General features: G+C 37.8%; 1 protein-coding gene across 3 annotated transcripts in view; it reads right to left on the minus strand.

Moving 5' to 3' along the window:
- magixa (MAGI family member, X-linked a) overlaps positions 1-23,695 on the minus strand; it is a 97,836-nt gene that overhangs the window by 71,866 nt on the left and 2,275 nt on the right. For all 3 annotated transcript variants that reach the window (XM_022671070.2, XM_022671071.2, XM_022671072.2), the window contains exon 2: positions 3,551-3,840. In XM_022671070.2, coding sequence (XP_022526791.2) covers positions 3,551-3,830 — 280 coding nt within the window. In that variant the 5' untranslated portion in view covers positions 3,831-3,840. The remainder of the gene's footprint in view (positions 1-3,550; positions 3,841-23,695) is intronic.

Below are 23,695 nucleotides of genomic sequence, written 5' to 3' on the forward strand. Positions count from 1 at the left end.
ATTCCTCATGCAAACGAGGCACCATTGTACGCATTCATGCATTTGTTACACTTAAAAACAAAAAACACAAAGAGGAGAGCTGGAAGTGTTGTGATTTTATCAACCAAAATAAAAACTTAAAAAAACTTACCATTAACACAGTATCAAAAAGTCTTAATACAGCACTTTCTCCAAGACTAATGATTTTCAGTGACACGTCTGTATGTAAACCTGGCAAAGTAGAAGCTAAAATGATTTTACAATATAAACTATGAAATGTGGGACAAGGCAGTTAAATATTTAAATCTGACTGACTTGTACTGTGTAATATTTCTTATACTTATTCGTTTTTATTGCTTTATTCATTTCAAAGAATCTTTTAGTGCTTAAAACCCTGGTGCACATTATTTTTTTGTGCTACCAACAAATGTTTTTTGCTTGATTGTATATTGCAAATAATTTGAAACCAATAAAACATTAAATAAAAATCTTAATATTAAGTCTTAATACAGGTGATGGCTTGGGTATGCCAACACCTGTATAAGTTGTGAGGTGTTATCTTGTGAGTGAGTCTAAACCCTGGTCAGCATTTTCATGGCAAGGCGACCTTAATAATTATCGTCATCAATTTTGAGTGACGTCTTGGGTATTAAGGGAAGGTAGTGATGGTGAGTGAAAAGAGACACACCTAATATGCAAAAAAATGATGCCAGATGTCAATAGGAAAGACGTATTTTTATACAGTATTTATTTAGTTGGGTTAACCCTGACATTTTAAACTCTCCAGTTTTTGCTCTGTGGGTGCCAGATGTCAAAATGTTACGGAATTTAATATTCCTCAATCCACAGTGTCATGTGTGTGCTGGGAATATGTCACAGAATGCATTACCACCCACTGTAGACAGCGCAATGGACAATAATGATCGTGAGCAGCGGTATCTGGTTACAACTGACCAGCTGTCCAGAGTATACCTAAACCTAATCCACCACTGATTCAAGATTGGATTAAAGTATTTTTGTTATCTTATATTAAATATTGTAAATAATTGGAGGTAAAAATGCAAATAAAAAAAACATGTCTGAACAGGATCGGATTTCAATGTATCTTGGCGGCAGATTAAATAAAATAATTAAATTAATGTATAAAAGTAGCATTTTGACACTTGTATTTGAGTAAGTGTTAATAGAACAAATAGGATAATATCTAGGGTGTGCCATGGTTTACTGTAGCATATTGTGCACAATAATGTTGTTTAAAGGATAAAAAAAATTAATTGTGATAAAAGCAGTATTCTGTTTCGGAAGCAGTCTACAATTTATTTTTTATATGTTCTGTTTTTTACTGTATAGCCTTATTGGGTATGGGTTTTGTTTGTATGTTTATATATTTGTTTATATATTTGCATTTTATATATTTGCTTAAGCTTTGTGGTCATTTTTGTTATTATATTTATTTTGTTATATTAATATTATATTATTGTTTTTATTTTATACAAAAGAGCTTTGTTAAGTAATGTTGCTTTTTTCAGATTTTTTTTTTGTTTCTTCTAAATTATTTATGTTATTATACAAGGTCAACTTTCACATGTTTTTGTGCTGCAATAGTAAATTCTGTTTTGTCATTTCAATACGAATATTGTAAAAACTCATCACAAAAATACCCAGATATATTGTGATATTATAATATGGCCATATCGCCCAGCCCTGTAAACATCCCACCTCTAACTGGGGCAGCTAGGGACAGAGAGTAAATCTGTAGAAAAAGCTCTCCCAGTCTGCGGCGGAACCTGCTGGAAAAGCCTGATGACACAGCGTAACAGCACATGGTGTGAACAAAGCAGTGAACGTGTGGCAGCCCTGTTTGACTCAACCACCCAGCGAGGGAAACCTCCACAGCCTCCCTCCATCGATTTTCTCCACTTCCAAACTGCCACCTTCTCCTGCACTAATTCCCTCAGTACCTGCTCCCCATCCACAACACGGCGAGTACAGCAGCCAGCGGAGCCAGGCTTCAAGGACTCGTGAACAGCCTGGACAAAGGAATATTAGCCTCTGATCTATTCATTTTTTAAAGTGCTTTATGACCTCCAGTGACGGCCGGCTCCTGTATATTGATGAGGGCCTCGCTCTCGCCCCTGAGCCCGAGCCCGGATGGGCTGTCCCGCTCCGGCGTGCTGCGAGGGGCTCCTCTCCTCCGCTGATGGCGATCAATCCTGCTGGACGTGAGCGGGGAGCTCCAGAAAGGTTAAGTAATGGAGTCGCCCATCACATCCACTTAACGGCAGTCAGGCAAGGAGACAGGGGAAGAGGAGGAGGCAGGTCTGAGCTACAAATGGTACAGTGAAGCAGACGAGCAGACCTGGTTTAAATGTGTTAGGGTGCTGTTATTCAATAGCGAAGGCCACACTCAGCTAATGGCCAGTTTTAGGCAATTTTTAAGTAATACAATGGAAAAAACAATAACTGAATACACTGAATCTGAAAGTAGTAGTAGAAAGGTAGTAAAGGAAATAATTATTTGATCTCTTGCTGATTTTGTAAGTTTGCCCACTGACAAAGACATGAACAGTCTATAATTTTAAGGGTAGGTTAGAGTCTAAAAGATTAATTGAGTCTGTACAGGTGATTATTTAAGACAGAGCTGATTAGGATAGGAGCATCTAACTGGTCTGTAGGTGCCAGAACTCTTAATGTTTGGTAGGGGATCAAATATTTATTTCTCTGCAAAATGCACAGTGAAAACACTGTATTTATGTTTGTACAATTATATAATCACAATTCAAATCACAATCGCAAATGCAAATAAAAACATGTCAGAACAGTATCTGATTTCAATGTATCTTGGTGACAGATTAAATAAAATAATTAAATTAATGTAAAAAAAGTAGCATTTTGACATTTGAGTAAGTTTTAATAACTGTCAGCATTTTAGTGCAAAAATAGGACAATATCTAGGGTGTGCCATAACATAGCATGTTGTGTACAATAATATTGTTATAATTGTTTAAACTATTAAACAATAACAGTGATAATCTATTTTAAAAGCAGTCTAAAGTATATGCTGTTTTGCTTTTGTTATTTATTGTAAAGCCTTATTGGGTATTTCTGTAAAATGTTATGTATTTACAGTGAAATTAATGCACTACACTTTTTGCATTCAAGCTTTATAATAATTTTTGTTGCAATATTTATATTGTTTTATTAATATTATTATGATTATATTTTATACAAAATGCCTTTTTTTCAGATTTATTTTTGTTTCTTCTGAATTACTGAAGCTTTTATACATTTTATACATTTTCTTATGTTTTTGGGTTGCAGTAGTAAATTCTTAAAAGTCATTTCAACACGAATATTGCAAAAATTCATCACAAAAATACCCAGATATATTTTGATATTATATTATGGCCATATCGTCCAGCCCTGTAAGCATCCCACCTCTAACTGGGGAAATTACAATCGCAATATTCTGTGAAAAAATCGCAATTAGATATTTTGCCCAAATCGTGCAGCCCTACAACACAGCACCATATTCAGCTGACTGAATTCCTCGTAATAATCTCATTAGTACCTGGTGACACAGTTTTGATGCGGATCGGGTGCGGACACGAGTTCAGAACACCTCTGACATCTCCAAGGGTCATCCCGAGAACAGGCGTTCCACCGATCTCCAGGATGATGTCCCCCACCGTGGCTCCACCTCCAGGGGCTGCAGTGACAAATGGGAACTCGCCGTAGTCGGCCCCGCCCCCAATGGCCACACCCAGCTCCCCCGAAGCCCCGCCCAGTGGGACGAAGCTCTCTTGCACTTTGGAGCGCCAGTGTAGCTTCTTCACCGTGGCTTTAGACATGGTGCCAGCGCTGAGGGAGAGAAAGAAAAGGCAGAGTGTGAGGAAACACACCAACATCCAACGTCTACAGTTACACACACTACGTACTGGAGACTGTCAGCATGAATTATTATATTACACTACTGTCAGCTCAGTGTCCCGAGGGGGAAAGGTAACACCGTCAGATTCATTGATCTACAAAAACCAAAGCTTCATAATGCTTTCACACACAGACTGATGGATTTACACAACAAAGAAATATCATATTTTAAGTCATTTTACATTTGGATTTTACTCAGGACTGCGTTCAATAAAGCTACAATCAAGATTGGGAGTGACTATAACTTTGAATTTTTTTTTATCATATAAAAACAAAAAGAAGAAAACAGAAATAAAAGTGTGTAACTTCTTATATACCATTTGTTATAAAATACACATAAAATCTGTTAATAAACATATATTTAATTAAATTATTATTTTTCAGACATTGCATTAAACAATATATTGTGTCTAATACATTTCATCTCAGACAGAGCTTCTGAGTCCACCTCACTCCAAGGCAGAGGTCGATTTCAAATGCTTTGGATTTACTGGTAGGTAAAACACAACTACAACACATATAAAATATTTTCAAACTGTTTTTCAAAACAAATCAAACTAAATACATTATTTAGTTATGTAGTTATACATTACTACAAAAACAATACAATATATTGCAGTATCAATATTTTTGTCCCAATGTTATTTGTTAATAACAAAACACTTGAAAAGGTACTCAAAGCGTCATGGCAGCGCTCCTATTTAAATTTATTTAAAAATTACAAAATTGATTTGTTTATGTAAAATTATTATTTATAAATAGAATATATATTTGTAAGGTTAGTTTTTTGGAAGGGCAGTTTAAAGGATGAAAAAAAAAAGAAATAATGCATTCCAATATATATACTTATTTTCTTGTACAATCGCATGACACATAAACAGTGTATTGTCTTGTCATTTTAATAAATTAAATCTTTTTTTAATTATTTGAGACTTCTTTATATATCTTGTGATCTGCTCTATACGGATTTGCTATAACTGCATGATCATTTGTATTTGCATGTTTTTTGTGGGCAGCAGAATCATCTTTTTAAAATGTACATTTTTCCCTGAAGGCCTCAGAAGAGCAATAAAAAGACAGGCTCCTCCAAAATCTTCTCTAACCGTGTTCTAATCATCCACAGCTGATGTGTTGCTCCTGATTCTAATGTTACACACTTTTTAGTATACTACTAAATGTGGAGATCCTATTTATTTTATTTTATTTTTAAAATTGCTTTAGTGCTCCAGTTTTATGTATTCAGCTCTTATGTTTATTGGTGTATTATGTGTTATTAACATGTAAAATAAATGGAATGAAAAATTACACATTCCTGTGCTCTTCCTCTCTGCAGAATCTGATCTCTGTGACGAAGATAAAGAGTAATATGTGGGCTACTTAATACTCAATACTAATTTGAAAGAAATGCACACAAAGAAACGAGTAGAGTATTGACCTTGAACAGAGTGTGAATAACTAATAAAAGATAAAAGATGTTAAGCAAATATTGAATTGAATTTGTGTATTATAGATTGTTTATTTCTATAAAGAATCTGTTATAATGCATTTTAATGGGAAAGCAGCTTCCTCATACATCTCCAGCATCCATACAGCACAGCGCTCTGTGTCCCTGCGGCATTCTCCAGGCTAAATACATAATAAGAGTCTCCAAATTGAAACAAAACAAGCAAACAGATGGTCGAAACGCAGCGGGGGGGGGACTGAGTCTGCAAGCACGATTTCTCTGAGACCATTAAAAATGCATGAACCTGTTTCAGGTGTCAACCATTGGTCTCCTGATCTTTAATGGGATTTCTCCCTCCAGAGTGGAGTGGATGGACGGGTTTCCTACTGGTTTACGTATGAAGGTAAACACACATTGCCAAGAATCAATGATGGTGAGCTGCCAAATAACATGTAGCATTTGTCTGCTTTGGGACTTGGAACTCACACACACAAACACACACAGACACAAACACACACACACACACACATGCTGCCCACATTCTGTTGTTGTCCCCAACAAGACACACTTACAGTAAGGCTGCATCATCCTTAGATCATCATCATCATCATCCCATCACTCCCACCCACTCCTCTATTCCCCTCAGCCGGTCCTGTAGGAAGAAGCTGCTAATGAAGAACAGATGAATGAACAAACAAACGAACAAACAGACAGCAGCACTCTGCTCACGCACTGATCACACTCACCTGAAACCAAAGCATTCAATCTCATACACTTACATAACGCCACATGCGTTCATTCACACACACACACACACACACACGCGCATACCTGCGTACACTTTCTGATAGTGGCACTGCAGAGCAAAGAGCAGGACTTAGGTAAGGTGATTCAGCTTTCAGTGATAAGCACTGTGGGAGTGGTCAGCAATGGGAACTCTACACAACACCACACAGTTTTCTGCTCATTCCTCCATTGAGAGAAAGCACACTGCAAATAACTAAATCTGAGCAAGTGAAATTGTCTCATTTCAAAGCAATAAATCTATTTTTTTCTCTTACGAGATTTTTGTCTTACTAAGCATTGTGTAAGTATAAGATAGCTTTACTTATTTTAGGAATAATGACTTTATACTAGGGGTAGGCAATATGGCTCTTAAACAATATCACGATATAACGATACTTTTGGAGATATAACAAAACACTGAATTAGAAAAAATAATTAAAAATTTATTATTGCATGCAATATGATATGGCTAACTGAGATATTAAAAAATATTAATTTTATCAGATTTGTAACAGAAGTCAATAATCTAGAATGTCATGATACTAGTAATGCACTCCAAATATCTCCATATATCCAGAATTAAAGTAAAATAAATTATACTGGACAGATATAATCTGTCTCTAGTAGATATATAATAGGAAATGAGAACAGTGTAAATTTTTCTTTTGCTAAAAACGGCAAAAAAGTAGTACCCTAATGTGATAATTAGGGGTGGGTGATATGTCACGATATTTCAGGGTATAATATCGTTTACGATATTCAAAATTTTGGAGATATTATCGCGTACGATACGATATGGCACACTCCTATTTATACAGTCTCACTTACTATTTTACGTAATTGAATTTAAAATAAGCACAAAAAGTCACCAGTCGGATTATTTATTTTGATTCTTGTGTACAAATTTAAGCCAGAAAATAAGTGTTTTTTGCTTTATATGAGTCTTACTTTTCTCATTTTGAGACACTCAACTTGGATTCATTACATACTGTATGAAATTAAATATGTATTACCGTATTATTCAGACTATAAGGTGCACCACATTATAGGGTGCATTTTAAGTGACAATAGTAAAGAAGAAGTGTTTCCCTTCTAATGAGGAAGTGGAGTGAGTGCTAAAGTAAACAAAACTATCATTAAAAAAAAAACATTTTCTTAAAAGTCAAAAAAGTGCTGTATGTTAATCTACTCAGATTACACAGATCTTTTTCTGAAAACTGATTACCTGATTAAGTAAAGCACTTTCATTTACTTACAGTAATCTTAGATTTCACTGTTAGCAGCAGCGCTAGTTAGCAGCAGTGCTAGCAGCAGTTAGCAGCGCTTAGTGCTAGTGAATGCCGCCTGACAACACTGCACTGAGGAACCCTGAGGTTCCAGTAAGCCAGTGCTCTATCAGCTTGCGGTTTGTCCCGCGTAGATATTTTAACACAGTTAACGCACAGACTAAAGTCGGATATACTCACCTCTGAACAGCTAAAGAGCTAGCCCAGCGGTTAGCGGATAATGCTAATACTGCTCCAGCCTCTTGTGAACCTCCTTTATAAGACATATCGGCTTATTTGTTGCACTGTGGATTTTTGGGAAAATTAAAGGATTTCAAGTGTGCCTTATACTGCGAAAAATAGGATAAATATGATAAATATAGATACACTTGACTTTAAAAAATGAATACATGACCAGTCAAACGTTTTTAATAGTCCAGTGTTGGTGCTGTTTGGTCCAGACAAGTTGCGTTTTTATATTCCCATCTTAGCAATGACTTTATCACTGTACTTCTTCACCTGTTAGACCTCTAATTCTTCTCTTCACGACTGAAACTGAGACCTAGTCCGATGCTAAGCTAAGCTAAAGGCATTGTCTCATATAAACACTCCAGTTTTAAGGAATTTGAATTTTCTGGCAAATATTTTCTGGTTCAGGTTTTTAAAGGGTTAAATATATCATATTTAATTATAAGGGGCTGCATGATATTAAGAAGAATAACAGTGGGGTAACATTAGATTTTAGACATATTTAATAAAAAATATTTTAGAGATATTTTATATCTGATGATTATCAGTCTCAGACTAATATAATCAGCTCCAGTCCTGCACACGATCAGCTAATCTAAAAGTGACAGGTTCACTTATGACCGTTGTTGTATGGACTTACTGCCTGTAATCCATTATACTGTAATCCATTATTATATGACCTTTTTCAAACCTCATATTTTTCGCACAGAAATGTTGGAATGTACTTGGCTCTGACTGGCTGGCCCGCATTGTTTCTCATTATTTTGCCAGCCCACTGGTCTGAAACACTCTTCAGAATGAGTGGGTGGGGCTAAACAGCTGTAGGCTGAAGAGGTGGATAGGCTCTCTGCTCTGCAGTGGCACTATCATTAGTAAATGTGTAAACCTGTTTACATACAACATTAAACTCCTACACACTGAATGAGCACTGTTAGGAACACTGTATTAACCTGGGGGCGGGGGGGGGGGGGCTTGTTTGGATTCCACAAGATATAGGAAAATTCTTGTTCTAACAGATTTTCTAAATATGCTCCCTTGGATTCAGATTTAGTGACTGAGAAGCCACTGAAAAACACTGAACTCATTGTCAGCTAAAGACGTTTGCTTTGTGTCTTGGTGCATTATCATGCTGGAAGTCATTAGAACATAAGTCTGTTGTGGTCTTGAAGGAATGCACATGGTCAGCAAGGAGAGGGTGATTTCTCACACCCTTGCATAGCCTCCTCCAGCACTGACTGTTGACACAATGCAGAGTCAATAAATTCATTCTGACGATGGCAAATTCAGACCTTTCCATTTCTGTGTCTTTAGAAGAATTAAAGATTCATCAGTTCAGGCTAAATTTTTCCAGCTTCTGGCTGCTGGCCTGTACTAGCGTGATTTTATGTGCAGCACTGCTGCCACATGGTTGACTGATTAGACAATTTAGGGTGACCAAACCTCTTTTTTACCAAGACATGTCCTCTTTTTAGTCTGGGATTTCTAAATTATGTAAAATGTCCAGTATTTCGGAAAAATTCTCCCTGAAAATTATTGCAATTACACATGTTGTTTTTTTGCATTATGAGTATTGGATAAACACAAAAAACTGAGAAAAAAACAGACAAAATTGCTAGGTATAATTTCAAACTCCAAAAATTGGCCAGATAAAATTATTGGCACCCTCAGTGTAATATTCTGGTTGCTCATCCTTTGGAAAAAATAACTGAAATCAGTCACTTCCTATAACCATCAACAAGCATATCACACCTCTCAATTGGAATTTTGGATCACTACTACTACTTTGCAAACCGCTCAAGGTCTCTTAATAGCAATTTTAAGAACTCCCCACAGAGCTTACACCTATACACTGCCATAGTCCAACAACTTGGGACCACACTGACCACACTGAAAGCCTGTGCATCCTCTAGTGTCCTCGTTACTGAAAACCCAAATATAGTCATCCTAGATAACTGCATGAATGAATACAGGTACAGTTCTTCCTACTAAAGTGCTTAGCAAAATAACACACGCCAATGCTTTAATAATTAATCGATTACCATATTTTAAAACCTTATACACCTATAGAAAAAAAATATATTGCATAGACCGTTTCTCTTCAGTGCCAACCCAATCCAAATCAATAATGCTATTTGCAATAACCTGTACAGTATCAGTGCAGACACTGTAATGCTGGGCACTGTGTGTTACCAGCTCTTTCTTATGGTAGGAAACACCTAAACAACAGCAAAAGCAAACAGAGGTGTGAGCACTTCAGGCATGTGTCAAAGTCCACTCGCACCGTCACTCTGCATTAGCGTCTAAATGTAACACAGCCGAGGGCCAAACACACACACGCACACACTGAAAGTGTGTTCTTCAGGAACGATGAGCCGCCAGTCTGGGAAAGTGTCTACCTCTCCTGCAGACATGTTGCTATTTTGCTCTCAGGTGCAGCGCATTACTAAAATATAACTTCTGTTTAAATATGCATCTGCTCCTTGTCTGGCAGCTTGTTCGGCGCGGTTCTGCTACACAGCCCCGGTGAAGACTCTTTTAACGTTTCCGCACACGAGCAGGCCTACAGAGAGGAATCTGACAACTTCTTCTTTCATCTTGCGGGACTTTTAGTAAAGGATCCTCCTAACACGTCTCGCTAGTTAAATATGCTGCCTGTCACATATTAGCCTGTGTCTGTCCTGTGTTTTTCCCTCTTTTGGTTTTCTGTGCTCCTGCCCTGTTTTCCTGTCTTGTGTTTCCAGCCATGTGCTTTTTTGAGCACATGGCATTGTTTTGTTATTGTTCTGTCTCCGCCCTAGCCCCGCCCTAGCCCTGCCCAAGCCATTAGTGTTGTCACCTTGTGTCTCATTTGTAACTCCGCCCCCTCATTACTTCCACAGGTGTCCCTAGTGTGTGCCTGTGTATAAATACCTCATGTGATCCATTGTTCTCTGTCGCGCTTTTTGTTTGTCCGTGTTAGTTAATCTTTCCAGATCGTGTTTAAATGTTTTGTTTAGCCTCAGACCTGTTGTGTTGTTTGTCCTCAGTGTCTCAGGTTTGCTTTATTTAGTTTGTTTCTTTGTTTGCTTAGTTTGCTTGTTTGGTTCAGTATTTTAGTTTATCCTCTGTTTCATAGTGTTTTGTTTTAGTTACCTTTTCTTTTTATACTCCCTAGTGTTCCTTTCTTTGTTAGTTTATATATGGATAATAAAAAAGACTTGCACTTGCATCCTGCCTCCTCCTCCTTGTTACACTGCCGTGCACCTGAATGAAATATGAAATGCCTCGCCTGGAAAAATAATCCACGCTCTCTCTATCTGCAGATCTGAAAGCGTGTCCCTGTTTTCACCCCGGCGTGCTTTCTGTTTCGCCTTTGATTACACGCAGCTCACGTCTGCATCATTAGCGTTACCTGTGTGCTGTGGATTGCAGAATTGCAGGGATCTTGGGACTAATTGGTTAAGTATTTTTTGGACAAATGCCAAAGCACCCCATGCCACCTTCATTATAAAGTTGAGACGTGCAACTTCGAACAAAGGCCTACCTGTCCTCCTTTGTTTCTTTGTGCAACGGCAGCTTTGACAAGATATCTTTGGACACATCTTGTCACTTGGACACGTCTAGTCATCACAATACCTTTGATGCACTGTGATAGCTCATCAAAGTCACTCAGAATGAAATGTTCCCATCAACCGAGACTATATATTCAAAAGTATATGTCCAGACACGCCCTCTTTCTAATTGGAGAACATAGCATTGCTGATACAGGTATATACAATCCCAACAGTCTCAATGGAATTTAGTTCTTCCCAAGTTCCCAAGCTATTTTTTAAACACATTTTCTGCATTTCTTTCAGTGGCTTCTTGTAACCACCTGCATTAGATTCAAAAGCCTGACGCTGGCCTACGAAACCAAAAACTGACCTACATCTCTATGTTTGATGGTAATGATCAACACTGGCCCACTATTCTTTTAAGACCCATAGAAGACCATACTTCATCCATACTTCTCTCTGTCCTACACCGAGGTGGTAAAAACAAACTTTTATTGAGTTTACTAACAGTAGAGTCACTTGCTGTCTTCAAACACAAAAAGACTAAAGACCCATCCATTCAAAAAGAACACAAATTAGCACTTATCCTCTAGGTATTCATACTGACTATTGAATGTATCAGCATGTAAGCTTGATTCTAATTCTAACTTTAGATAAAGGTCTCTCTAATTTACTTAAATGTAAATTGGTCTCTGGAGTTGTCACACAGGAGCCAAAGTCTTCCAATAAACACTGCATTGACTTTGCGACACAAAACATTTGCAGAAAAATATACAGTACTGTGAAAAAGTTTTAGGCACCAAAGCAAATGAGACTAATCCATTTATTTCAGCAATATGAGTGTTTTTACCTGAAAAAAGCACCACATATGATTAGAACAGATGCAAATAAACATAAATACAGTAAAACTAAACAAGGAATTCTCATTTTTAACTAAGTATAAGTATTAATAGTGTTAATATAAGTGTTAATATAAGAGCTGAAGAACAAAGTTTAGTTCTAGATTTCTCCTGGATGCTCCTCAGCCAGCATGTGTATATCATGTTCAGGTCCGTCAGCAGCTCACCTGATTTACCAAATTTACCAATTTACCAAACCAGGTGTTGATTAATATGATGAGAACTAGAAATAACTCTATTAAACTCAGATGAGGAGAGATTAGGAGATGTTTTAAGGAAAACAGGGCTGTAAAAGCTTTGCTTTTTGTAAAATAGCTGTTTATTGTATTTATTGTAATGCTAAGTCAGTGTTTTACTGAGCTAATAAACACTTACTGCACAGATAAGAAGCTTTTTCTTTACTGAAATTCCCACAGGTGCCTAAAACATTTGTACAATACTGTATATTGTCGCTGTCCAATGAAAAACACTTATCTCCAAAACACCAACTTTACAGGATAGAGAAAAAACCTTGTTAACTTTCAATGGAAGTGAATGTAAAAAGAGTTTATTTCAGGTCATTTTCAAGAGTTTCTATTGGTCCGTTCATCAAGAAATTGTGGCACAGTATAAGGGACAGTTTGTCTGTTCAAGGTATGTAGCAGTGGTGATTGCTCTAAGACTGCAAGGGAAGCTCAGCTTCCCCTAAAATGTAAAAAAAAAAAAAAGTGATTAAATATATACTATTGTGTGTACATGTCACTGATTAAATATGCGCTACACCGCATTGAACTTAGTTCAGAATCAGCTTCTTATCACTGGTAACGCCGCGGCTTTCCTCTCACTCATTCCCGCAGCTTCACAGCGCTGCTTTAAACAGTGCGGACGCTGAGCCTCCACAGACTTCAATAGCGGAGCAAAGCGTGCGGCGAAACGAGATGAGTCATTGGATAAATGCTGGGCTTTGTCCCGCCCATCGGACGCTCAGCGTCTATGGGGGTCTATGGGGCAGTGGGCTGGCCTCGGCCGGCCCAGACGCTCAGCTTCTGCATGATGATTGGATGATCTGTCTGAGGAGGAGTCCATTTTTGATTGACAGCGAAATGAGCGAATCAGCGATCTCTGGGTGTAAACATGCGCGCTGGGACCATTTTCATTCTGTTCTGAGTTGAACCTGAGACTTTCCTAATCCTTATAGCGGCATTTTCTTTATTAAAAACTACTAGCGCCAAATCCAGATTCTATTTCTGGTGCTTTTCTGTAGCTGCTTGTGTTTGGAGACTGACTTCTGTACTGTTGTCCATTCCTCTTGATGAAACCATCTCAGGACATAAATGAACAGGGGCCAGTAGTAAGTATTGTGTTATCATTAAAATAATTTAAATAATTTAAATTAATAAAGGGATTATTTAAGGAAATTAAAACTGTGTGAAATAAATTTACAGTTTAACAGTGAAAACTTGAAAATAATGCCTTTTGTTTACAAAAAAAAATTTCAGGGAGAGTAGAATTTACGTATAAATAAAACTACATATGTTAAGATGTAGGCCGAAATTGAGCTTCCCCTCCTTGAAAGACCAGCATCCGCCACTGTTATGTAGTAAACTAAAAATCAACAAAAATGGAGGTAAGTGTTTTTCATTGGACAGCAATGACATAGTTTAAATGGTGTGGTGTTTTTAATATAACATTTAATTCCTGATTGAAGTGAAACAATTATTCACTGAGGTGTCTTTAGCCGGATGGCTCACATATTGGCCAATTATCTTGTGTTGTGTAATTTTGAATGACAGTTTTTCAGAGAAACAAGTGACTTTATATCACATTGTTGTGTGTTATGCAGAAAACTGTATTCAGTGCATTTAAAAAGTGTCGTTTTAAAAAGAAAGCAGAAAACATGTTTAGAGATTCGGATATTTGAGAAGAGGTTATATCCTCTGTGTATAATTTTAGTGAGGTAACTAGTAATTGAAGGAAAACTGTAGCAGCATGTTTTTTTTTCCCAGCATAAAGCCTTTAGAGGAGAGCAGAGGCTTTAGCTGCAGTTCCTGCACCAAAAGGGGATGCAAACTCTGAGTTAATACCCTCGATTTTCTGCAGAATTGATTATGAATTCATTAGCAGATGTCAACCAACCTTAGCGCTGGTACACTGTGCTAATATTCCATAGACACATTTAGAACACTGAAAGCAATACAAGAGGGGAGAGTCTACTTTACAAGCTTTTCTGTTACCTAAAGACTTTAAGACTGCGCTATAGATTTCCGGAGCTGGAGACTCTGTACTGGGCACGTCGATATCTTGGCGTAGCTCTCCTGCTCCAGCCCTCATTAGCTCGGAGCTGCGAGGCCTGCTGGAGATGAAATGCAGAAAGGAGATCAATCCTGCAGGGGCCTTCAGGTGAGACGATAGATGGGCTCCAATCGAGCTTAGCCATAATTGAAAAGCGAAGGTCCAGGAGGCACTAGGCCAGGGGGTGGACGGGACGGTGTGGCGGTCAGTGCGTGTGGTGAGGTGAGGTGGGATGGGGGGGTTGTGCAGGAGGCGGTTTTAAAATGGCGTTCGGCTGACAGGAGATGACAAAAATCCAAACGACAACTAAATGAGATCACTTGACGGAGACAACGCTGGACACTGATTACAGCTGACATGCTAAAAGAAAATTTATGGAACTCTGCTACGAATAAAGACGCTAAACACACATCACAAGATTAATAAGCGGCTTGTTTTTTCAAGTAAGTATAAAAATGATCAAAACTTGACACTCTGAAATATATTATGGCAAGATATATTGAGTAGATAGAGTTATAACCATAAATTATAGGAACACACTGATCTAACCTTTTTCATCCCAAAACCAAGTATTTAATCCAGTATTTATTACAAATCCAACAATGGCCCTCATTTCACTAAATGTCCAGTGATATATTTAGTTATAGGATTGCATTAATAACAAGAAAGGAAATGCAGAGTGGTTGCACAGCTAAAGTGGTTCCCAAATCCAGGCAGTTGGTATATTGTTGCTATGGTATTCTAGGTAGTTTTCTATGTTGTTGCTAGCTGGTTGCTATGGTGTTATGATTATTTTTATTAATATCTCACTAGGTGGTTGCAATGGTATCACAGGTGGTTGTCCTGATATTACTTAGTGGTTATAAGATGTTTGCTCTGTATTTGCAATTGTATCCCAAATGGCTACTATGGTGTCCAAGGGAGAGTCTCAAGTGTTGCCAGGTGGTTGCTGTGGTACAAAACCAGATCAAGTATTTATTACACATCCAACACCAGTCTTGTTTTTACGGCCAGTCCAGTGATACATTCAGTTATAGGATTGCATTAATAACAAGGAAGGAAATGCAGAATGGTTGTGCAGCTAAAGTGGTTATCAATTCCAGGCAGTTGCTATGTTGTTGCTATGGTATTCTAGGTAGTTTTCTATGTTGTTTCTAGCTGGTTTCTGCTATGGTGTTGTGATTATTATTATCTCTCTAGGTGGTTGCAATGGTATCACAGGTGGTTGTCCTGATATTGCTTAGTGGTTTTAAGGTATTCGCTTGGTATTTTTGATATTTTATCCCAAAAGCTACTATAGTGTCCGAGGGAGTGTCTCAGGTGTTGCCAGTTGGTTGCTGTGGTACAAAACCAGATCAAGTATTTATTACAAATACAACATCAGTCTTTTTTTACGACCATAATTTCACTAAATGTCCAGTGGTATATTCAGTTATAGGATTGCTTTAATAACAAGAAAGGAAATGCAGAGTGGTTTCACAGCTAAAGTGGTTCCGAAATCCAGGCAGTTGCTATGGTTGCTATGGTATTCTAGGTGGTTTCATGTTGTTGCTAGTTAGTTGCTATGGTGTTGTGATTATTATTATTATTATTATTATTATCTCTCTAGGTGGTTACAATGGTATCATTACATTACATTACATTACATTACATTTGGCAGACGCTTTTGTCCAAAGCGACTTACAATATTGAAGTGCAAATAATAGAAGAGGTTAAGTACAAAAATAATAGAAGTTAAAAATAAAGCATCTATAGATAGGGCCTTAAGGAGGTCAGAGGGAAATAATGGGATAGAGGAGTAGAGAAGAGGAAGAAGGAGATGAGGTTAGAATTAGTTAGTTTGTTAGAGGTGTTAGGAGAGTACCGGTAAGTGCTATCACAGGTGGTTGTAGTGGTTATAAGGTGTTTGCTCGGTATTTTGCAATTTTATCCCAAATGGCTACTATGGTGTCCAAAAGAGAGGTGTTGCCAGTTGGTTGCTGTGGTAAAAAACCAGATCAAGTATTTATTACAAATCCAACACCAGTCTTTTTTATGGCCCTCATTTCACTAAATGTCCAGTTATAGGATTGCATTAATAATAAAGAAGGAAATGCAGAATGGTTGCGCAGTTAAAGTGGTTTTCAATTCCAGGCAGTTGCTATGTTGTTGCCATGGTATTCTAGGTAGTTTTCTATGTTGTTGCTAGCTGGTTGCTATGGTGTTGTGATTATTATTATCTTGCTAGGTGGTTGCAATGATATCACAAGTGGTTGTCCTGATATTGCTTAGTGGTTATAAGGTATTCGCTTGGTATTTTTTATATTTTATCCCAAAAGCTACTATAGTGTCCGAGGGAGTGTTTCAGGTGTTGCAAGGTGGTTTATGTGGTTCCGCATGTTGGTGGTTGATGATGTTAAGGTGTTACAAAGTAAATTTGTATCATTGCCACATATGAATAGCATGTTGCTACATGGAAAAGCTAAAGAGCTGCACGTCGTAAACCATAATTATCTTCTGGTTTCATTTGTAACATTTATTTGTAAAAGTAGTCATACACCAACATTATTTTAGGATTAGGAACTACTTAAAAAAATATGCTTAGTCAAATAGTTTACAAAAAACTATATTGTTGCAATGACTAGATGTTTCTGCTAGAACTTGCCCTGCTGACGTTAGCTTCTACAATAAATTGGCTGCTTTCTGTTCCAAAAGCTTTACAAATAAACATTTTTTTAATGAAACAATACAGATAGTGGCACACTGCCCAACTGCTGGTGTGATGATCTGGAGAGCCTTTAGATATGACAGTTGGTCACTCCTAGTAGTGATAGGAGGGACATTAACAGCTCGAATATATGGCCACATGAAAATTGCCATTTTTTTAGCAGGATAATGCTCACCCACACACAGTACAGGTTTCCCAGGAATGATTCTGTCAGATTGCAACACTTCTTTGGCCTGTCAGGTTGCCAGATTTATCACCACCAATTAAGCATTTATGGGACCAGCTCAGCTAGGACATTAGCTTTGGCAACCCATAAGTGTGCAGGATCTAGATCCACAGTTCCAGCTGTAACATCTGTGGTCAAATGTGGCATAGGATTTTAATTATTTTTCTCCATTTTCCCATATGTTAATTGTGCATAGGGATTACAGCATGGTAATTATCATTTTATATAGACTATTTATTTATTTTCTGGTTTATTTTACATGTATCATGTTCTCCTGCACCCACTGAATTGGTTAACTGCCCGCTTCCACTGCATGACACTCAAATTTAGTCCTGTGCTGCAAGATATTGTGAAGGGACCAGCGAGTCCTGTGGGAATGCAGACCTCTAACTGCAGGCCAAACATGAACATTCTGCAATGCATGCAGCTCTCCTCAGAATACCAAATGAAGTCAAGTGAATAAGAGGAGAATATTCTGTACTTTCCAGCATTTAAATACATTTCACATCAAGCACACATTAGTGTTTATTTGTGTCTGTCTCGTCTGTGTCCTCTGGCCTTCAGAGACAGTGTCAAATGTGGAGCAATCCTGTCTAACAAGGTCAGTTTATTAAGGTCAGTAATGGAGCCAGTACTGAACCAGTGTATCGAATAAGTGTGTCACAATAACTCAGTGTTTCTCAATGCTGGTCCTTAAGAACCTTTACCCTGCACATTTTAGAGGATTCCCTGCTTTAACACACCCCTGAAACTCTGAAAAGGTCATCAAAGGTACGTTTACCTCTTCAGTTTCTGAATCAGTTTATCTGATTTTGCTATTTTTTAGGTAAATTTTTGAGTAAAATGAACATTGTTGTTTTATTCTATAAACTACGGACAACATTTCTCCCAAATTCCAAATGAAAATATTATCATTTAGAGCATTTATTTAAAGAAAATGAGAAATGGCTGAAATAAAAAAAAAGATGCAGATCTTTCAGACCTCAAATAATGCAAAAAAAAAAAACAAGTTCATATTCATAAAGTTTTAAGAGTTCAGAAATCAATATTTGGTGAAATAACCCTGTTTTTTAATCACAGTTTTATGCATCTCAGCCTCATGTTCTCCTCCACCAGTCTTACACACTGCTTTTGCCATAACTTTAAGCCCCTCCTGGTGCAAAAAATCTGCGCAGTTCAGTTTGGTTTGATGGCTGGTGATCATCCATCTTATTCTTGATTTTATTCCAGAGGTTTTCAATTTGGTAAAATCAAAGAAACTCACAATTTTAAAGCCTAGTGCTAGTGTACTAGTGTATTCCATTTTAAATTGAAAAAGAAAAATGTACCAACAGTTAGGCAACCTATATGAGGTTTGCACTCTCATTGACCACTGACCATATTTTTGTAAGACAATAAGGCATCGGATTGGCGCACTATTAATGAATGTCTATTTTAATTTATAAAGCGCACCGGAGGGTCATTAAGTGCCACTAGTAAAAATGCCCGCATCGAAGTGATCAATAACAAAAAACTTGTTAATTTACACAGATTTCTCTCCAGAAAACTGTTTATTTGGGTGAATAAAGCACTTCTATATATTTACAGTAAGCTTAGATGTCCAATATTTTGTCAAAGGTTGAGTTTGCAGTGAAGTATCTCCAGCACAAAAGCTTGAATCAGCAGCTTTAGCATTAGCTGCTAACCGCCGTGCCAACGGGACATAAATGTCACCTAGACTGAGGAACCCTGAGTGTTTCAGTAAGCCTGGGCACTATCAGCTAGTGTTTTTCGTCCTATGTAGCTTGTCCGATATACTCGCCTCTGAACGGAGAAAGAGCTAGTGCTGCAGTTAGCGGCTAATGCTAATGCTTATAACTCTGTACTTCAGTGGAGTGGCTTTACTGCTTCCTAATACCTGACTGGTAGAAACTGTACATAAGGTGCATTGTCATTTTTTGGCAAACATTAAAGGATTTTAAGTCCAAAAAATATGTTACATATTTTTTAATTCCCTTATTAAGGCTGTGATATGAGAGAGGAGAAGGAATATTTTGCTGTGCAGTGATCACTATATAAATATAATTTACCCGGAAGAGACATTAGAAAAAAACATTTTCTGAAAAAAGCATTCTCACCACAGAATTCAGCATCACCATTCAGCATTTAAAACAGACTTTTTTGGCCATAATGAGCAAAGATGTGTATTTGTAGGTGCAGAATTTCATGAAAAGAACATCTACTGTCTCCTGCTGATTAGCGCAAGGATCAATCGATCGCGCTTTCAGCTTGTGTTGGATTCAATTAAATAACAGCAAATTCTGGAAGCAAATATCACACGGTCTATAAAAAAGATGAAGACTGTTAGGGGATGGATTGTACTCCAAAATAATAATCCTTAACACACCCCTAGAAGCACGAGCTGGAGGTAAAAAAAAAGCATGGAATATTTTGACCTTTACACTTGTGCACGCCACTGTACATCAGATTCAGGAAAAAACATGCAAGCAAACAAACACACAAAAGCAACAGCTAGAAATAGAGTAGACAGATACAATTCAATATACAGAAAATATGCCTCTTTTTTTTTTGGACTGTATTCCAATCGGACAGAATATTTGAATATTTTTTGTCCATGCTAAGAGCCTCTTTAAGAGTAATACTGGTGATTTTTATTTCATTAAGAATAGATGAAGAAGGACTAAGGTGCTGCCAGTATGTTTAGGAGACCGCTGGTTCGAATCCCGGTCATGCAGCTTGCCATCTGCTTACGGAGCCATGAGAGAGCACAATTGGCCTTGCTCTCTCTGGGTGGGTAGATGGCGCTCTTAGATGGAGCGACATTACTCCAAAGGATGATGTCTCTTATCACAAGGCATCTGTGAGCTGATGTACCAGAACCGAGTCGAGTGCTCTGTGATGCTACTCTTCAATGCTGCATCAGCAGCAGTACGAAAAGAGGTGGTGGTTAACTCCACATGTATCAGAGGAGGCATGTGCTAGTCTCCACCATTGTCTTGTGGTGTTGTGGCATCACTAGTGATAGGGGGAGCACAGCTGAGCAGCTGAGTGGGTGGGATGTAGCGCAGCTCAATATATGACGCTTCATACTCTTTTAATTAAACAAATCCTTCAGCACACAAGGGATGTATGATTACAGTGGAATCACATCAGTTACAGTAGACAATTGCTTTAAAGTCTTTACAGTGCAGGCAAGGCTTTGTACTGGATTTTGGAGCATTTCTGTGAGGGTTTGATTGCATACATTGACAGGTTTTGTTAATCATTAAGAATGCTGACATATTGGAATTGAAATATAAGAAATTGTAAACACAAACAAAATGAAAAACACAAAGTCGACACACCCTCTCGTTCACAATAATGGTCTTTTCTCACAAAGTAAACACAATGGGCAAAATTGAGGTCATGTCTATAAATTGTGCAATAGATCAATAATGTAATTATTGTGACAGACCCAATCACCACTCCACCTCATCCCTAACTCCCCGACTCATCCAAAAAGTATTGGATGGAGAATCATCATTCCAGAGAACACAGTTCCACCTCAACAGCTTAGTGCTGGGTGGATTTAAATCTCTCTAGCTCATGACTGGCATTAGCTGGCATGGTGCCAACAGGTTAACATATACAGCTCTGGAACAAATGAAAAAGAGACCACTTCAGTTTCTGAATCAGTTTCTCTAATTTTGCTATTTATAGGTATATGTTTGAGTAAAATGAACATTGTTGTTTTATTCTATAAACTACAGATATTTTTTCCCAAACACTGGTTTTTAATCACAGTTTTCATGCATATTGGCACGTTCTCCTCCACCAGTCTTACACGCTGCTTTTGGATAACTCTATGCCACTCCTGGTGCAAAAATTCAAGTAGTTCAGCTTGGTTTGATGGCTTGTGATCATCCATCTTCCTCTTGATTACATTAGAGAGGTTTTCAATTTGCTAAAATCAAAGAAACTTTTAGGTGGTCTCTTATTTTATAAGATATACCTGCTCCAGAGAGTCTCATTCTATTGGCAGTAACTCTCTACAGAGACTAAAAAAGCTGTGCTTTTGTGTGCTTTTCTATTCTAAAACATGTGGAATATTGTTTTTTTTTTTCAATATTGCTGCTATATGACACAGAATAGAAGCTAGTATTGTGTCCCATTACATCTGGCACATCATATGAAAGCTAAAGAATGATGTACTGACCTGCAGGATATGTGTATGTGCTCTGCTTTCTGCTTTAAATGTGTACGTAGAAAACAGATTACTGTCAGAGTTGCTTGTCTGCTCACATGGACAATTCTAGACAGATGCTGACAGTCACAAGCATTACACGACAGACTGCACTGTCCACTGTGGGGCGTAATGACTTTTATGATATATTACTTGCACACACACAACACTGTGGTTCAAAGAATGTTAAATGTTGATACAAATTTAGAAATGGGATATCTGATTAATGTGATACCCTCTAGCAGACCTTGCTCAAATTCAGATCATTTACGTTGCCTTGCCATGAGCATACTAGCCAGTGTTTAGCCTCAGTCATATGATAACACCTCACAACTTTTTAAATACAGGTGTAGGTGTTCCCAAGCCGTTTCCTGAAGTAGCTTTCCACTTCACAACCATAAATTCATATTAGAGAAAGAAAGAAAGAGAGAAAGATTAAGTGAGTAAGTCAAAGGGCTCACTCTATGAAATATGAGATTTTACCCATAATTCAAAATAAATAAAATGTAATATAGCTGCCTTCTGATAATAATAATTGTGACGCTGTGTTTACATGCCTAATAAACCTGCAAATACATCACTAGGCTCAGTAAACGTGTTTAATGCTTGCATTAAATTGACACTAAAGTTTCCAGATTAATTGCATACATTGACAGCAATGTTATGCTATTATGCTATTACATTATCATTATACCAGCAGGATAAAATGGTCTCAAAATGACAGTAATATCATTTAACGTGATTATCTGTAGGACAATACATTACTTTTTCTTTTTCACAGGATTAGTAGTGTATAAAAATGAAATATTATGATAGTGTTGCGTAATGTGAAACACAGTATGTGGCAAAGAACTGCACAATTACAGGCCAACAGCAGGACACCACGCCAAACACAAGCTCAACCTCTCTCTCTATCTCTCTCTCTCTCTCTTGCGAAAGTTGCCACTGCCCATCAATATGATAGTATCGCTTGAGGACACGTTTTAAAAACACTCTGCAGCAACGCAGTGCGGCTTACTAGTGTGTGAAGCAGTTCAGGTAGAGCGGCTTGGCATTCTGTGCAGGACCATTAAAGCGTTCCGAGGGCCGGAGCGCCAGAAGCTGTTTTCACTTTTCCCCACATCAGCAGCGCAGCAGTTCCGCACACAGAAAAAAAGGTGAAAATCTGTGTTATTGGTTCTTTTCATTTTTTCTAACACGTAGATTAGAGAACAATCTAATCTGCACCCACCGTCACCACTCCACAACTGCACACTAGAGGAGTTTACATTGCAACTTCATTTACACCACATTTGCTCTCTAATTACCTTCATTTTTATTGTCCACCCTCATCAGTTTCGGCTGCCCAGAGCAGGACTACTGCACACACTCATAAACACACACAAAGACACTGACACACACACACACATACACATTGGTTCTGCTACTTGGTTTCAGCTGTTGCTCTGGGTGAGAAATTCAGCACATAACCTCCCGGACCGCCTACACACACACTATGCATTCTACTAACACGCCTCACGCTACCTGCACACATGCTCATACATATGAATACTCCACAAAGCCGCACCTGCAGAGGGATATTTACATAATGATGCTATTGGCTCTGACTTAGCGCCATATTCGCCTCTGTAACCTTCATGCTACTGGGCTTTATGGCTGATATGCCTGAACGCAGATTACAGGAGAGAGGAGAGGAGAGAAGAGGAGAGGAGATGTAAAAAAGAGAGACCAAAAGAGAAAGAGGTAGAAAGAGGGGGAGAAGAAAAAAGAAAAGAGAAGAAAAGTGAAGAAACAAGACATAAAATTAAGAAAGTAAAGAAATGACAGGTAAATAAGACAGTAAATGAAAGACACGGAAATGAGGGAAAAAAAGAAACGAAACGAGAGAAATTGAGACTTTTAATTACCTTTAATCAAGCATTTTTACCTTAAAAACAGTGGCTACAAAAAGAGAGAAATTGAGAGAGAAGGAAATAAGAGAGGGGGAAACGAGAAAAGAGGAAATGAGAAATAAAAGGGGAGAGTAATGAAAGAAAATACAAGAGATAAGAAGAGGAAATGAGAAACAAACAAGCAGAGAAGAATAGAACACAAAATTCCAAGAAAATTAGAAAAAGGAATAGAATGAGATAAGCAAGGGAGAGAGCAGTAAATGAGAAGAGAAGAAATGAGAAAAAAAAAACA

Source organism: Astyanax mexicanus, chromosome 12 (genome assembly GCF_023375975.1).
Source record: "Astyanax mexicanus isolate ESR-SI-001 chromosome 12, AstMex3_surface, whole genome shotgun sequence".
NCBI lineage: Eukaryota > Metazoa > Chordata > Actinopteri > Characiformes > Acestrorhamphidae > Astyanax > Astyanax mexicanus.